This window comes from Cyclopterus lumpus, chromosome 4 (assembly GCF_009769545.1).
Source record: "Cyclopterus lumpus isolate fCycLum1 chromosome 4, fCycLum1.pri, whole genome shotgun sequence".
NCBI classification, from domain to species: Eukaryota; Metazoa; Chordata; class Actinopteri; order Perciformes; family Cyclopteridae; genus Cyclopterus; species Cyclopterus lumpus.
This window is the reverse complement of record NC_046969.1, coordinates 6,924,322-6,941,631: the sequence shown is the minus strand read 5'-3', so window position 1 is coordinate 6,941,631 and position 17,310 is coordinate 6,924,322. Positions and strand designations below refer to the sequence as shown.

The 17,310-nt window shown below is 41.9% G+C and overlaps 2 protein-coding genes across 2 annotated transcripts; both read left to right on the top strand.

Annotated features, from left to right (window-relative positions):
- Positions 1-7,626: 7,626 nt before the first annotated feature.
- serpinb1 (serpin peptidase inhibitor, clade B (ovalbumin), member 1) lies at positions 7,627-11,160 on the top strand. The gene is made up of 7 exons (XM_034530799.1): positions 7,627-7,733; positions 8,281-8,469; positions 9,324-9,461; positions 9,565-9,682; positions 9,860-10,002; positions 10,093-10,260; positions 10,595-11,160. Exons 2-7 carry the CDS (start codon positions 8,302-8,304, stop codon positions 11,000-11,002), a joined length of 1,143 nt encoding a protein of 380 aa, XP_034386690.1. The 5' UTR covers positions 7,627-7,733; positions 8,281-8,301; the 3' UTR covers positions 11,003-11,160.
- A 231-nt stretch (positions 11,161-11,391) lies between these two features.
- On the top strand, positions 11,392-17,288 carry LOC117729499 (GDP-L-fucose synthase-like). The gene is made up of 10 exons (XM_034530629.1): positions 11,392-11,765; positions 14,290-14,447; positions 14,560-14,674; positions 14,840-14,968; positions 15,061-15,134; positions 15,225-15,358; positions 15,876-16,007; positions 16,094-16,173; positions 16,549-16,648; positions 16,784-17,288. The coding sequence occupies exons 2-10, from the start codon at positions 14,290-14,292 to the stop codon at positions 16,837-16,839; spliced, it is 978 nt and encodes a 325-aa protein (XP_034386520.1). The 5' UTR covers positions 11,392-11,765; the 3' UTR covers positions 16,840-17,288.
- The last annotated feature ends 22 nt before the right edge of the window (positions 17,289-17,310 follow it).

Sequence of the window (17,310 nt, the reverse complement as noted above, 5' to 3'; positions counted from 1 at the left end):
TGAGTTAAAAGACTCATCGGTCGGGTGATGATTATCAGTGGGTTCAACAACTATGACATGCACATAGGAATTTGAGCCGTTGTTGATAAAAAAAATATCTCAATTATAGCAGCTTTAATCTGTTTAACTAGATCGGAGTGGCAAGCATTGAAAATGAGTTTAGACTATAAATGCTATGATATATGACATCCGTCTACTCAGTCAATATTCTCTCCTCATGTATCTGTCCCTACAAAATAAATATAAATAAATAAAATAAGAGGAAATAAACACATGAAACCAATTCCCATCATTTAGAAAAAGTAAGAGTGCCTCGTGTACGTGTGCGGAAATAACATCATACATAGTTCAACCGAAGTCTCATTGAAATATTCTACTCATTTACTGGATTAGTACAGCTGATGCCAAACTTCCCCCGACACGAAACAGCATAGTGGAATGAAACACGAGTTCCTCCGATGCACCGGCCTTTCCCGGGATTGCCTCATTATCGTCTGCTGTGTTTATCACCATCATATGTCGTTGTCCTGACCTTCCCATTAGTGGACTCAGTCGTTAGCCGTCGGTCCTGACACAGAATCCTCGCTGGCCCCTCTGTCGCCTTCCTGTCCTCTCTCTGTGCTAATTGGTGATGCCGGGGCCCGAGGCTGTCGGGGGTTTAACTGAGCTTTACGTCGGTGCAAAAGTGTCGACCCGGGCCAAATGTTTGTATTCCTATATTTAGCTCGCACTCAATTAGATTACGGTGCGACAATTAGTAACGTTAGGCACAGGAAACATGGCAACACGGAGTATTGTGTGTACGTCAACAAATAATGCCAACGCGACGGGTTGCAGCAACGGGAACACTCAAAGCCACAGCTTCCATGAACAGCTCCATATTTTCATCGTGAGATAAGATAAAGTGTGCCAGACTCTCTGCTGCTCAGACCTGTGAAGCAATACGCTGTGTAATGAAGGGAAGTCTTTATCTGGACATAATATTTATTTTAAACTAGTAAATTAGAACGTAGTTAAACAGACAGCTGCTGGCTGACCTGAGCACCACCACCTGCCACCTGCCTTCACCTCCCATAGTCTGGTTTAAACTGGGTCGTTCAAGAACCAGCATGCCTGCTTTTACCACCACGGACACCAGACATCTGTTATTCATTTATACCGTGACATACCAAAAGACCATGAACTAAAATAATTGGGAAGAGGACAATCTCCCTTTTAATAAAGTTAAATATATATGAAGTGGGGTCAATTGAGATGAAAACTAGGTTTATACCATTTGTGGAATGACACCTATCTCTCAGTTGCTCTGAAATTAAAGATAGTTGGTCATCATTGCGGAAATATTTTAAAAACTAAAAATGAAAACTGACTAAAGTAAACCTCATAAAACAAACAAATCCTGCGACCACACACTGTACGAGCCACGTAACACAGTTATTCCAGGCAGGAAGTCGTGAAGCTTGATTTTAAGAGCTGCCTTTACTGCTAGGTATTTCTAGGGTACACGCTGCGTAAACCGTCTGGCATGGCGCCCGCAGAGTGTTTAAGACGTATCGGGATTCCTGCGAGGGTTGCATCAAGTGTATTTCCTGCACGTGAGCTGCAAAGCAAAAGACGCCGACTTTGGAGGCTGCCGTGGGTTTCCAGGGAATCTCAATCAGGAAGCCACATTCCTCGGTGATCCCCGAGAAGGTCACAGCTGTGTGCGGCATCAGAGGCTTTTTTCCTCGGCCGAGCAAATCGAGGCCACCGCTGTTCGCCTTGATCTGAAGTGCATAAACGGAAGATGGGGATGATCAGTAAAGTACACTGACGTGATCGCAGCACATTTATAGTCCTGCTGCCTGGTTACAGACGCGTAATGAAGGAGTTGCTTCTCCATGTTGAACAAATGTCAATAATGAGGCCTATGTGTGGTACTAGAGTGGTAGAATGATATAATATATGAGGGTGTGCATGATCAGAGCAGCGTATGGTTGGGTGTGGATGCACCATATTTGTTCCCATGCCTTTTGAACCGTTGCCAATCACATGCCTGAGGTTTTCTGTATCTAAATCTGCTTTTCCAATGTGCCCCTGCTTTCACGCTGCGCAGAGCATGTGTTCAAATCAGATACGGTTTCCAAGATGTACTTATTTGGAATATACCTTTTTATAGCAACTTTTGTTTACAGCCAAAGTGACAATCTTAATTATTCTCTCTGCCAGGAGGATCATGTGATCGGTCACACTGCTGAGTACGTCGCCGCCACCGAGCCCCTGCTGCGTGGGCAGACGGCCTCATTTTGTTTTTGGCGACGTTGTGTGACGTGTCTTATACGAGGACTTTGAACTCATCGCCCGCGATCTATTCAATCGCACACTACAGCAGTGGTCGTTGCAGAGGCACCTGGCGAGCATCCGAGTGCACCTTTCTAGCTCTAGCTCTGGCTCCTTACCTCCACCTCGTATCTTTTGGTCTGCATTACTGCTTGTCAGCATCAGCAAATCATAGACACATATACTGCACACATGCGCAAGCGTCCACAGTATTCTTAGACCAATGTGCGCTCTGCCGAATGATCCTCTGTGGGTATTTCCCAGCTGTGGCACCGACTGCTGATGGCACAAGTTCCCATCTTAGGTGCATGTTCTCCAGCAACAACATCAGATGCAGTTCTGTAAAAACAGAGCATGTAATTGCAAGCAGGTTCTTCGGCCGATGCTTAGCTAAATAGCTGGGGAAATCTGAGCAAACAGAAAGAGCTGGTACACGGTGTTCAACTTCGGCTGGTTCACACCGAGCAGCTGAATCCCTCCAGAATCTGGATCAAGTGCGTGACACCTTATTTAATTGCATCTGAGGGGAGCATAACTCTGGGGTCACGCATTAAGCTGAGGTCAGCATTGTGAGCATGCTCCCATCGTAGTGTCTGGTGATATGTCATGAACTAGGGCAACGTGCGCTCACCACGTATTCAGTCAGATATAGACACACCCGCACACATTTTGTCCGTGCAGGTACAGACAGGAAGTTGGAGACTAGTGGAACATCTATCTTTTGCTCTGGAGGTAGTGGAGACCAAAGCTATAAGAGGAGAGTCGATATTGGACTTGCATTCATCATGTAGACACAACACCACTCCAACTCTGTGTTTGATCAATATTAGCCCCAACAACTTTATATGGTGATGATATGTTTGTGGTACGTTAAGCCTCATGGCGGACCAAAACAATTAGTAGTAGTAGATCATTTTTGGAAAAACACACTTAACACACATACTTTCTTTGAGAAATAAACATATATATATATATATATATATATATATATATATATATGTGGGGGAATACGGCGACCATGACTATGTGCAAAGGAGAACAATGAACCTCACTACTTTACACGTAGTTCAATTTGTTTAATTGGTAACACATAAAAGTATGAAAGACCCTTCCTGACTCTTGCTCCTGATTAAACCTACAATCATTTATTTTGTGGGTCACATGCAGGCAGCAGAAACTTGACTATTTAAGTTGATGGTGGTTGATGGTCGATGGGGAACTTGTCAGTAAACAGTTGCTTGTAAAGTTGAGGGCTGGGCACAGTGGCGGCTGGTGGAATTTGTTTTTGGTAGGGCCATCCAATCAATTTCAGCAAACCAGTATGATTCAATGCAAAAAAAGTATCAAACTTGCTTTTCTACTTTGTAATTAAATATGTAATATTTATTCCAACACTGACATAATATGGACATCTAATTCATACAATTCAATATATTAATATATATATATATATATATATATATATATATATATATATATATATATAATATATATACACACAATCTAATATAACATGTTTATAGATTAAGATGCCCCTATGAACCTTGTTAGTGCCGCCATGTCGTTAAAAAAAGCACCTGACGAGAACACACAGCTTTTGGGCCAGACAACTTTGGCCCAAAGCTGAATCAATTTTACCACTCATTTATATATTTAATCAGTAATTTGGTTCTTAGACCCGTCTCTTGTGGGCCAGAACGATTCGGCCCAAGCTGCAGCTGAGACATGCAGACAGGCGGAGAGGACGTGGAGGAAGTACAGGAAGTGCATATATTTTGCGCAGATATCCTATTTTACAAAAATTACTGGCTATATTCCATATTTCCAAAACGAATTTTTTTTACAATTGGTATAATTTATACATATTATTATTATAAGTTGGGTATTTTTTGGCTCAAGGTGGGTGGGGCCAGGCCCCGTGGCCCCACCCACCCCAGCCGCCACTGGCTGGGCAGCTAAAGTAATGAGCTGAGACTGAAACCCACTCATGCGCAGACATGGGGTTCATATCAATCTCATCATTTTACTTTTGAAAAGAAAGCAAATCAGCGCTTCCCCAAAAGATAGAACATCTACTTACATTTAACTACAGTACAAAAAGCAAAGTAAGGCCAGAGTTAGAGACCAGACACACTCTGACTACCGAGTACTGCTTCGGGTTATTTTTGATGTCCCATGAATTGATGTTCAGTACAGGTAAGCTGTTTGACCTTTGGCTTTACACCTACATCCAACATTGTCATGGCACAAACAACTCATCGCATCTGTTTATTCTTTCACCACCTGATACAGACTTCTGTTTTTACGGCTTCGGCTTCCTGTGTCATGGCTGCCGTAACTTAACTGGTAGGATTTTGGGGATTCAGGCTGTTAACTGCTTTCTGGGTCTGGGGCATTAGACTGTCTTTCATGGCCCTGCTGAAGGACAGTTAAGTAAGTTAACAATGATGAGATTTATGAAGGGTAATATTCTCTGTCAACATGCCCTTGTCTCCTGACAAGAGAGAAGTGTGCTACCATCAAAGTATAGGTCAGTTAAAGGTTGTGGACCTTTAACTGACCTATACTTTGATAGTAGCACACTATGGTAGTCCATAATAAGCAAAAAACAACATTGGAACAAATTGTCACTCTGCAACGTTAATACAGAAAGAAAACCCTTTTATGTTTACTGTGTGTTTTTGGATGCATTTAATGAAATGAAATGCTGATTGTCCATTTAAAAAGGATCAACCCACTGCATTACATGCCAAATGCCAATTCACTAGTCATGGGGAGTATACATAGCTTGCAACAGCTTTTCTGCTACTGCTGCATGGGCTGCACATGTCCTTTCCCACAGTGAGGTCTGACATTGCCCTTAACGTCCTCAAGGGTAACCCTGTTTCCATGTTCTGTGTCCCGTCCCGAATGACATGGCTGATGAGTACATGGTCCATCATGAGGCATTCTGATGATAGACCATGTTGACAGGACACAATTCAATTCAGTTTATTTTGTATAGCCCAATATCACAAATTACAAATTTGCCTCAGAGGGCTTTACAATCTGTACACATACGACATCGGATCAGGAAAAACTCCCCAAAAATAACCTTTCACAGGAAAAAAAGGGAAGAAACCTTCAGGAGAGCAACAGAGGAGGATCCCTCTCCCCGGATGGACAGATGCAATAGATGTCATGTATACAGAATGAACAGTATTACAGAGTTACATAAACACATTACATGAATATGACAATGTATTGGAAATACCAGGGAGGGACTGCCCTCTTTCATCTGAGTCCCCCACCCATCCCACAGAGGGGAGTTAGGGGATGACGGGATGGGAGGGATAGTAGTGGTAGTGCCCCAAAAATCTGAAAAACATGTTTGACTTTAATAATAAGATCAGATCATAGGATGAGTGCATTATTTATATTGTCCGTTTGTCCCACCAATATGATTCTCTCCGATTGTCACTTCTACACCTTTCATCCGCGGGCCAACACGTTTCTCTGGCTCCCTCTAGTGGAGGGCAGATGTTAAGTAATCTCTGTCTGCATTTGCATTGATCGCCTTTGTTCATTTTTCACTCTAATTGTTGGCCCCTGCAGCCACTAGAGCCTCCAAATTGTGTACAAAAGCAAGCAACATGAACATGCTCATGTGTATATATATTATCTCCCAACAAATAATCATTCCATTGCAGTGTCATTCAATTATAATCAAGTCCTCCATCCTCTTTTCATGTTTGTGATTAAGCACTTTTTAAAAATGTTTTCCACTTTCTGTGAGAAACAAAGTATCCTGAACAGAGTCAATGAAATTCTTCTTAGGCTCATAAATGCACTTAACGTAAAGGGCTGGTTATCACTCCTCAGTACCTCTTATCCAGTGTTGGCCTCAGATCCTTTCAGACCTTTCGGCTTGTTTGGACTCCTTCTTCGTTGACTAGATATGTTCTGGTCTAAAATAAGAAACGTGAGTACTTTAGTCAGGCATGATGAGTTATAATACATGTGAAAACTCATGTGTCACGAAGAAAGGAGGGACGGGCGCCTATAGCGGTTACGTAACAGAGAGGTCTGGAATCCAAAGGTTGTCATGAAGCAGGAGTGTTTATCATGTTTCCGTGGTTGTCAAGGCTATACTGTAAACCTTTATGATGGGTGGAGACAAGGTTTAATCTCGACACAGTGAATCATATGGACACACCTTTATAATAATAATGTATTCTTTATTGATTACACAGTGGGGAAATTCTTCTCTGCATTTGACCCATCCTTAAATAAGGAGCAGTGGGCTGCAGTGAAACTTTAGAGATGTTCCAAAAGAGCAACCTCTGCTTCATGTGTACATTAAGTTAACATTGCAGCTAAAGGTGAGGCACTTTTTAACTACGTTATGTACTGCAGAGTAGCTTAATCTATAATAACGCTTCAGAATTTATTTGTCACTTGTATTTTGTAGTGAAAATCTAAATAACTAGTAATGACATGTAGTGGGAGTAAAATGCATAGTACAGCAGAAATATATTGTGTACAAGTACTTTGTACATTGTACTTTAAAAACAATGTACTCATGTGTTATCTATAAATGTAAATGACATCACACCTCTTGTTCTGAGCAGCAGACCAAGAGGTGTGACTCCCTGTCACCGTATTGTCACAATGTAAAGAGAGGGTCACGCACTTTGAGTTTAATTCATTACAGTTTCATAAACTTGGGGAGAAATATGACAAATGAAATGAACACAAGAATACAGGTGCCATATAAGACACCTTGGCCACGTCTGAATGGTGTTCCTAATATTCCTGGATATTTGGGGCAAGTTTAATTACACAAGGAGGATTTTTTAGGATCACACAATGGATTACACAAATGTTTCTTCTCTTCTTTCCCCATTTCTGTTTCTTTGGGGAGTTTTTCCTGATCCGATGTGAGGTCCTGGGACAGAGGATGTCCTATGTGTACAGATTGTAAAGCCCTCTGAGGCAAATGTGTGATATTGGGCTATACAAAATAAACTGAATTGAATTGCCTGCAGATTTTGTTGTTGAAAATACCGATGTGACCCAATATAAATCTTTCACTGTAATAGTTTAAACTAATTAGCCTATCTTCCTATAGTCGTGGCTAACCTGTGCAACTGGTTTGACAGCACTATATTGGCCTTTTTTTCCTTCCTCCCTATAATGGTATGTACTTGTAACCAGTCCGTGACTTATCGCCCAGTCACGCGTCCCTCCCACAGGCTGCGGGGACACTGTTTGTGGTCCGCATAAATGAGGCGCTCTGGACCCGCCCCCCCCCCCCCCCCCCTCCTCCGCTGTGTGGTCTCTGCGCTTCGAAGGGCTTTTCTCTGATTATTACGTGCTGCGTGCTGCTTTCACATCCTCACATCTTGAGTGCGTCGTTGCGGGAGGACCATCAGGTAATGTACCAATGGAGCTAATAGGCCTGAAACAAACGCGTGTTTCCGGATGCGTGCGCGTGTGATTCCGGACCTGCATTCTGCGTTAGGTATTTATTTAGTAGCAGCTGTTAAAGAGGGCGAGGTGTGTCCGGGTACCTGAACGCACCTTGACTTGCTCCGGGCAAAACTGTGATACTAGTCAAAATGACAACGTGAGAAAATACAACATTTGATACGAAGTTTGTGTGTATTCACAACGAGTTTTAAATTGGCAAAAAGCTTTAAAAAGCGAATTACCATACCATTATTTCATTCTATGCAGACACCACAGAGTAGTAACCCTGGTGGTGGCTGTAACGTTACAGAGCCTTGGATGAGGAGTTAACCACAATACCACACCTTACAAAACATTGCAGATACATTGTTGGCATTGTCCAACAAAATAAATAGGATACAGTGTGTGTCCTATAAACGTTGACTATGAACCATAAAGTATCAAATGTTAAGAATAAAATATGTCTGAAATGTGTTTTACTAAATGGAATCATACATTTGCTCATTACAGGAAAAGCGTACAACATCAGTCATGGCCGCCATCAGCAGCTCAAACACAACTTTTGCCTTAGAGCTGCTCCGCACTCTGAGCCAAGCGAACCCCAACGGGAACATCTTTGTCTCCCCGCTGAGCATCAGCTCGGCCCTGGCTATGGTCTACCTGGGGGCTAAAGGAGACACTGCTGCTCAGATGGCGAAGGTCAGTGCACTGTCTCTCTATTACATGTTTATTAAAATGTCATGAACGTTGTGAACTGCAGTCCCCCTGGCCTGTTTCCATAGACCAGGTTGTGAGTTAAGAAGTTCAGGCTGTTTAAACAGGTGTGTGCGTGTGTAGGCACAGAATGGGTGTGTCTTCAGACAGCCGAAGTCTAAGGAGACCTGAGCTTTGACCTTTGAAACAAGTAACATATTGTTTGCTTAAAAGCCGGTGGTTGTAAAAAGTGGTAGTTTACAATGAGGTTTCAGTTCATGAAACCGGTTTGCTTTGGGAAGTACAGTGAATCCTCTGAACATTGCTCTTCTTTGTCTTATTTTGATTAATGACCTCTAGGATCAAACGGTCAGCCAAAAGGAAAATGTTTGTCCGCAGTGGTTACTGGTTGATGATGAGGGATTGACTTCACGAAGACACAAAATACGACAGCATACAGAAATCAAGAAGTACACTGACTCTGTGGTCAAGAGTACATGAACAGTACATCTAGGTGTGATTGTTGTAGCACAGTATTCCAAACCGAGGGCCTTAATCCGCTGACTGCAGGGATTTGATCCTATTCAGCTGAATCGGAAACCTAATACATTCATATTTTATACAGTCTAAACTACCAACTGCACCTCAAACTCAACTGCACCTTAAAAACTCTTTTAGTATGGACCCTGGCGCCGGCGACAGAAAGTGACGTGCATAATTCAAATGATCGCAACCCCTTCGACCTTTTGCGGTATCGACGTAATTCCAACGGATTCTTAACACCAACAAGCAGAGCTTTCCATTGATGTGTCCTTTTGTTGATCCCAGATTAAAGTCTGTTGTTCCAAACTTTCACACAGGCCCTCTCATTCAGCTCTGGAGAAGGCGTCCACGCAGACTTCCAGACACTGAACGCTGACATCAACTCACCGTCTGCGTCATACATCCTGAAACTAGCCAACCGTCTTTACGGAGAAAACACTGCCAACTTCCTCCCGGTGAGTTTCCAGTTGACACTTCAATCACGGAAGACTCAGAAACTTGTATTAAATATACAACTTTGCATGACTGAATTCATGAGATGCTTTCTCCTCACTGCAGCAATTCGTCGAAGCCACACAGAAGCACTACCAGGCGGACCTGAAGGCTGTGGATTTTATGGGGGCTCCAGAGGCCTGCAGAGCAGAGATCAACAGCTGGGTCGAGCAGCAGACAGAGAGTGAGTTATTATTCTTAATTGGAGACTAATTATTCCAATACATAGCGGAGATAAGCAGAAAGACAAACAGTTTTTTTTAGCCTGTTGGCTTTTCGTGCTTGTAAATATGTCAAACTCCATTTGTGTCCTCTGTGAATCTGGGTTCAATGCTTGCTTTGTCTCTGTATGTCCTTTCAGATAAGATTAAAGATCTTCTGAAGCCTGGAACAGTCTCTGCTATGACACGATTGGCTCTGGTTAATGCTATCTACTTCAAGGGAAACTGGATGAACCGCTTTGATCAGGCAAACACCAAAGAGATGCCCTTTAAAGTCAACCAGGTGAAGTTTGCAGATGTAGACGTGTGACTGTTTTGAATACATGAAACCGTTTCACTCAGACAACTGAGACCCGATCCCCCTGTGCGTCAGAATGAGGCCAAGCCGGTCCAGATGATGTACCAGATGAAGAAGCTGCCTTACAACTACGTTCCTGAGCTCGGCCTGCAGATCCTGGAGCTGCCGTACGTGGATGAGGAGCTCAGCATGTTCATCCTGCTGCCCGAGGAGACCGCAGACAGCTCTGACCCTCTGCTGAAGGTACGCAACCTCGAAGCAATTATGTTAACTATAGGCTTTCAAGGGATGTAATAGAAGCTGCATAAGTTATGAACCATTTGCACTCATGGGAAAGTATAGAATCAATACAACTAATAAAATGCGGAATAATAATGACTTTACATCTTGCATAAGAGATATCGATCTCAATGAGACCGCCTGATTAAAAATAAATACATTAAATAGGATTAGTTCAGCTAAACCAAGACATGATTATAGAATGAAAGAAGTGCCTCCACGTTGACACTGAGCTAGACATACGAGCTAGAGATGAAATATAGTGTGTGTGTGTGTGTGTGTGTGTGTTTTGTTCCAGTTGGAGAACGATCTAACGCGGGAGAATCTGGACGAATGGACCAACAGGGAAAACATGGACGTCCACTCAGAAGTCCTCGTTCACCTTCCCAAGTTCAAGCTGGAGGAAGACTACGAGCTGAACGAGCCTCTGGCCAAACTCGGCATGAGGGACGTGTTCTGTGGGGCGAAGGCCGATTTGTCTGGCATGAGCGGGGAAAGAGGACTCTTCCTGTCCACAGTGGCCCACAAGGCCTTTGTGGAGGTAAACGAGGAGGGGACGGAGGCGGCTGCAGCCACAGCGGGCATGGTAGCATTCTGTATGATGAGGGAGGAGCACTTCACAGCGGACCACCCCTTCCTCTTCTTCATCAGGCACAATAAGACCAAGTCCATCCTCTTCCTCGGCAGGTTCTCGTCTCCTCAGTAGACAGAACCAGCAGATGAAGATATTGTGTCAATTGAAATAAAAAGGATATTTAAAATACTAGCAAAATCTTTGAAATGAATGCTTTATTTTCTGGGATATTTAATTGAATTTAACTGGTTTTATTTCTTCTCTGCCTTTGAATTGAAATCATAGATATAGCTATATGTGTAAGTGTTTTTGGTTGAATCAATAGGTTATAAAACTGGAGTGAACTTAAGTGAAATAAAACAATAGACTTTTTGGTTTTAATGTGTCATCGTGACGTTTGAAATGCGTATTCGGTTAACTTTATATATGAAGCATGTTTTTCCGGTTTGAGGATAATTGGAACAATTTCAAGGCGTCAAGAAACCCTTACTTTGAAGGTTATGACCGGAAGCCGGAGTTCCACATTCTCGCTCTTAACGGGTGAGAAATAACTTTATACTTTCAGTTCAGCTTCGAGTTAACGACGTCATGTCACTGCACTAGGCGGAAGAAAAGAACAACACTGTTACTTGCGTTACAGCGTTTAGCTGCCACACTCGGGTTTGAGTTGAACCAGCTCGAGTCTAACGCTGAAAGGAGCGCGTGCAGCGGTTATTGACACTGTTATTTACCTGCTAGCATGAGCGGACATCTACTTTGATAACGTTAGTTTCGCTGGCTTGAACGATACCGTTCAGTTCAGGCTGCTCTTTAACGAGAAGCAGGTATCAACCACAGGCTGATATAAGAAGGGGAGCAACAAACAAGTCCGCCTTGTGAATACCCGAACAGCGAGGTAAGATCATTAAGTTAGCTATACTAAGTTGGACAGTGTTTGTTATTTGGGTGTGACTAGCTGCAGTGTAGTCACACATTGATCTGGTTGGCTTTCGTGGCGACTGCTGACGACGGTACGTTATATGCAACTTGTATTATATTTCTTGCTATTTGACTGTTTTAAATGTTTTAATGGTTGTTTTTAAATCTTGTTTTCTTTTCCATTATGTTTTGATGCGTTTAATGTTTTTATGTGAAGCACTTTGAATCGCCTTGTTGTTGAAATGTGCTATACAAATAAACTTTGCCTTGCCTTATTTCATTGACTGCGGTCAAGCCAGCATCCACTTCGAAAAACAGTCAAGCCAGCCCGCAATTTATTTTTCGGTACGCGTAACAGTTATATACTAGGCATTACGGTAAGAGCGTGTAAGAACTAGCTTCAGAATAAGAGCAGACTTCCGGTGAACGTAATAATCAGGTAATACCCATGTAAATACATATATAGTAATACATTAAACAAAATGAAAGGTAACTCATCAAATATTGGGACATTCTGATGTAGCATTTCAAAATAAAAGCTCTAGAAAATCACATTCATGAACAAATGTGTCTGTAATGTCAGATTAGAGTTGAAAGGAAATTATCCAAAATTACAAACTAATTTCACTTGAGATTAATAGCAGACCACCTCAAGATGCGAGAGAATCAAGACATGATGATGTTTGATTTCTAAATGAAAGCCCGTCAAAGTCTTCTTCCTCAGCTGACTTCAAATCAGTTCACGAGACCATTTATGTCTAACTTTAGATTATATTTTAAAAAGAATGGTCCATAGTTACAAACTAATCTCACTTATTATGCATAGTAGACCACCTCAAGATGCCTCTCAGAGACAATCAAGACATTTGATTTCAAAATGGGAACCCGTCAAAATCTCCTTGAGCTGACTTGAAAAGTTCATGAGGCAATTAATGTCTAATTGCAGGGGTGCGGGGGGTATGAGACCAGAGGATAGTGTGGAATTAATGATGTTTGTGAGGGGAGAAAGAGGGGAGAGTGAGGGGAGGCATGCCTTGATTAAGGAAGAGGGGAGGGGGTCAAAAGGCTGAAGGATGAGAGTGAGTGGGTTGGAAGTAAGGGGAGGATCATGTTGAGGGCTGGGGGAATCAGCCAGCTGATTTAACTTGTCTCTTGTAATCCCGACATTACAAACTTGGTGCCATGCGAACTCGCCAAACCCAAATAACAAATCTATCTTGCCAAATGTATCTTATTTCTGACATGGTGTCATCCTGATTTCCCTACTTAACCTTCTTCTTTGGAAACGGCAGCACCCACCGAGCACAAACCAAGACTGGACTCGGCGGGCAGAGGAGGATGCCTTCGAAGGGTCCGAAACAATGTGCATATAGACTTTCTGAAACCTTTTTCCGTGATTAGACATCTGAACCATCTAATTCAATTCAGTTTATTTTATATAGCCCAATATCACAAATTACGAATTTGCCTCAGAATTGCCTTCTGTGGGGAAAGAGCTCTATCCATTCACTTGAATTATTCCAAGTATCTGTTCAATAAAAGAAATAAATACTTGAAATTGAATAATGAAATTCAAAAGGTTGATTTCCACCACATAGACCAACTCAAGTTGTCACTCAGAGACGATTAGAAAATTCTGATGTTCAAATAAAAAATGAAAATGAAATGAAATGCCTTCAACAACTCTTTCTTGAGCTAATTTAAAATTCCATGACAATTTACCTCTAATTTCAGATTAGATTTTCATCCATTCATTTAGTTTAATCTATTACTGTATCTGTATTTAAAGGCCTAATTCGTCATATCACGTTCACCGGAAGTTTGCTCTTATTTTGAAGTCAGTTTTTACCTACCGTAATGCCTAGTATATACGTGTACTGAGAAAAAACGTGCGTGCGGCCTGGCTTGACTTTTTTTCGAAGTGGAGGCTGGCTTGACCAGTTTTCATTGTATACCTACAACAGAGTAAACTTAGCCGATCTTGGCGCAGTTGTAAGGTCTCCAACTTGCAAATGTTTTTCCACCCAATGAATTTGAATCCTGTAAATTGAACATATTTATATATTTTTTTTTCCTCCCTTTTTTTTTTTTTTTACTGTACTACAAAACAGGCGCCAAAGTCGATAAGTTGTTTTGTTATTTTACCAACTTTATTTCAAAGGATGGGCAATTTGCTAACTTCCTGTTTCAACACATAAACATGCAAAGTTTCAACTCGAGTGGACTCTTTCTCTCAAAAGACTCTACAACGTCTAGTCCGGTATGTTTAGACCAGAGACTGTAGACCAGAAGGTCTGACTTTGCATTGAAGAAGTAAACAATACGGCATTCGTGAGGACAGCTACGTGTTCTCTTGCTATTCTCAACAGCTGCCGTAACTACGACAACAGACGCATTTGGCCGAAAGTCGGCAGTTCATCGCAGTAACCTGACTATCAATCATATTGCGCTTGTATGACGCTTACGCTCCATTGATTATGGTTGTGCATTGCTTTTTCTAGATGAGCTGTCTGGGTGATCCTGCCGCTCCACTGAGGGTGTTGGTAACGGGAGGCTCCGGCTTGGTGGGCAGGGCCATACAGCATGTGGTCAAAGAGGAGGGGGGAGCCAAGGAGGGCGAGGAATGGATATTCCTCTCCTCCAAAGATGCCAACCTCATGTGAGAGAATACTTCCATTATGCAAATGCATGTTGTTGGTACCTACACACACAATTTGGAGACTGCCTCTCTGCACTTGTCCTCATTCTGTGTTATTGTGGCCTCTATTCAGGAACAAGGAGGAGACGATGGCTGCGTTTGAGAAACATCGGCCAACCCACGTCATTCACCTGGCTGCTATGGTTGGGGGTCTTTTCAAGAACATGAGATGCAACCTGGATTTTTGGGTATGAGGAGAGCCACGCTTTTGCTATCACTGCTGATAAGCTAGCGCGGGTGTGTGGAAAGGTTGTTCAATGTTTGTTGCGAGTGCAATTTGTTGCATCATGTCATTTGTGTACTTGATTTTGGATCCGTTTTCTGTTCTAAACGGATGTGTCTGTCCCCTCCAGAGAAACAACATCTACATCAATGATAACGTGCTGCAGGCCGCACATGAAGTTGGCGTGGTCAAGGTTGTTTCCTGCCTGTCCACCTGCATCTTTCCTGATAAGACCAACTACCCTATTGATGAGACCATGGTAACAGACCCGTATGTGTTCATCAGACCATGGTAAACGTATGTGTTCATCAGTAAATGGCAACCATCTTTACTTTATTTTCTTTGCACAAGATCCACAACGGTCCACCTCATGAGTCGAACTTTGGCTATGCCTATGCAAAGAGAATGATTGATGTTCATAACAGGTGGGAACTGATGGCTTTGTGCCGTAAACATGTTTTGTATATTCCCAATGTTGCGTCAAAAGGCATCGTCTGTAAAACTCTGTTTCACAGGGCGTATTTCGAGCGGCATGGGCGATGCCATACAGCTGTGATTCCCACTAATGTGTTTGGTCCCCACGACAACTTCAGCATTGAAGACGGTCATGTGCTGCCAGGCCTCATACACAAAGCATACATTGCTCAAAGTAAGTCACATTCTCTTTTTTTATATATATATATATATATATATATATATATATATATATATATATATATATATATATATATATAATTATCCTATTGATACACCACAAATATCTTTCAGCACTCTTTTATTTTATTTTTCAAATTAGAATATATCTAGCTCACTTTGTATTGGATTATTAACGAGACTAACTACACATCACTTCTTATAGCTGGGGTCGGTAACGTTGGAGAAACAATCAAGACTAGATTCAAGAAAATATCCAACCAAAAAACTCAGTCCAGTGTTGCTTCTCCCCCCAAAAAATGTGATTTATTTTATGTATTGATTGCGTTCTGAATGTAAAAATAACAAATGTCATTAAAATACATTACATGTCTACTTTCTTACACTTTAATAGTTTTGTTTTAGAAAGCTTATTAAGTTGTGTTGTAACCATATATTTGATAGGAGTGAAAAACAGCAGGGTATAATGGGGGATCCATATAAACAGTGTCCTCATTTCTTTGCATGATCAGAGGAGGGGAAGCCCCTCGTGGTCTGCGGTTCTGGCACTCCCAGAAGACAGTTCATCTACTCTTTGGACCTGGCTCGTCTCTTCCTGTGGGTCATGAGAGAGTATCCAGAGGTGGATCCAATCATTCTCTCCGGTGAGTCTTCATACACAGCATATCCATAGTGAACGCCGAATTGACTTCATAGTTATGATTGTCTGTGTCGTGTCCACTGGTTCCAGTTGGAGAGGAGGAAGAAGTGTCCATAAAAGAAGCGGCAGAAGCAGTTGTGCAAGCAGTGGACTTCAAAGGGGAAGTGGTGGTATCCTTTTGATCATGCCAAGTTAATTGACGTCAAAGCAACTTTTTAGAGACATTTAACTTCGACCTTCGTTAAAGACTTGAGGCGACTTCAAGTTATATTCAGCAGGGTTATTCGGTAAACATCCTCTTGGATCAGACTCCTGGCAATCAAATTATGTTCCATGTTTTTGGTGTAGTGATCCCCAGTATAAAAGAATGTGCTGATGGTTTTTGCTTGTTGCACATTGAGCAAAATTGTTAAAATATCATGCATTTTGTATTTAACAGGACTTGTGTATAATTGTTACCATAGTCTTATATAGTTTTTATAATCAAAGCAACCATTTAAAATATTTTCTATCGCCAGTTCCATGTCCTTACCTTGACCTTTTAGTTTGATACCAGTAAAGCAGATGGCCAGTTCAAAAAGACAGCCAGCAATGCAAAGTTGCGCCGCTACCAGCCGGACTTAACCTTCACACCCTTCAAACAAGGTGGGACTGACGTGTGTGTGTGTGTGGCTGCTTAGATGCCATCAGTGCAGAAATTAAAAATACTGCACTTGATCAACAAGTATGGTTTTGATTACATCTGCCCGTCTTCACTTATTTTTTCCGACTATCTTACAGCTTTAAAGGAAACCTGTGATTGGTTTGTTGCCAACTACGAATCCGCCCGGAAGTGAAAACTATGGCAACCAAGTTGGTACAAAGTCTGTCGGCCGGCTCGGTTGGAATAGAAGCTGAAGACTGACGGTGGAGAGGGCTGGAAGAAACAGGGAGAGGGGGTGGGGGTCGGGTTCCATCTGAAAAGTTAGATGGATGTCACTCAATGATTTGGACTGAAGTTCTCTGTAACACCATCTAGGCTCATGTCTCTTTCGGGTACATGAAGAAATAGTCTACCTGTAGATCTTTTTCACTATTGTGGTTATTTCAGTTAAATGACTTTCGGCTTTGGAATCCAGAAGCTGGACTTTACAGTAATTATAAATCCTTTTCAGCATGTAATCACTAAATTATATTCATTCTTTGAAGTTTAGGTGGTCTAGCTTTCACTGTATTTAATGTACCACGGTTTTGGTGGATGCTTGGTTATTTTTACACTGAGGAAAATAAATGTTTTATTCCAGTGTCTTGCCTGAATCTTTTAAAAG

What these genes read in the sequence shown, in the direction of transcription:
- serpinb1 (XM_034530799.1), top strand. Translation starts at nt 8,302, where the DNA reads ATGGCCGCCATCAGCAGCTCAAACACAACTTTTGCCTTAGAGCTGCTC. An exon ending in TGCCCTTTAAAGTCAACCAG is followed by an intron (nt 10,003 to 10,092) that starts GTGAAGTTTGCA and finishes CCTGTGCGTCAG; the next exon opens with AATGAGGCCAAGCCGGTCCA. An exon ending in GCTCTGACCCTCTGCTGAAG is followed by an intron (nt 10,261 to 10,594) that starts GTACGCAACCTC and finishes GTTTTGTTCCAG; the next exon opens with TTGGAGAACGATCTAACGCG.
- LOC117729499 (XM_034530629.1), top strand. Translation starts at nt 14,290, where the DNA reads ATGAGCTGTCTGGGTGATCCTGCCGCTCCACTGAGGGTGTTGGTAACG. An exon ending in TCCAAAGATGCCAACCTCAT is followed by an intron (nt 14,448 to 14,559) that starts GTGAGAGAATAC and finishes GCCTCTATTCAG; the next exon opens with GAACAAGGAGGAGACGATGG. An exon ending in ACTTCAAAGGGGAAGTGGTG is followed by an intron (nt 16,174 to 16,548) that starts GTATCCTTTTGA and finishes TTGACCTTTTAG; the next exon opens with TTTGATACCAGTAAAGCAGA.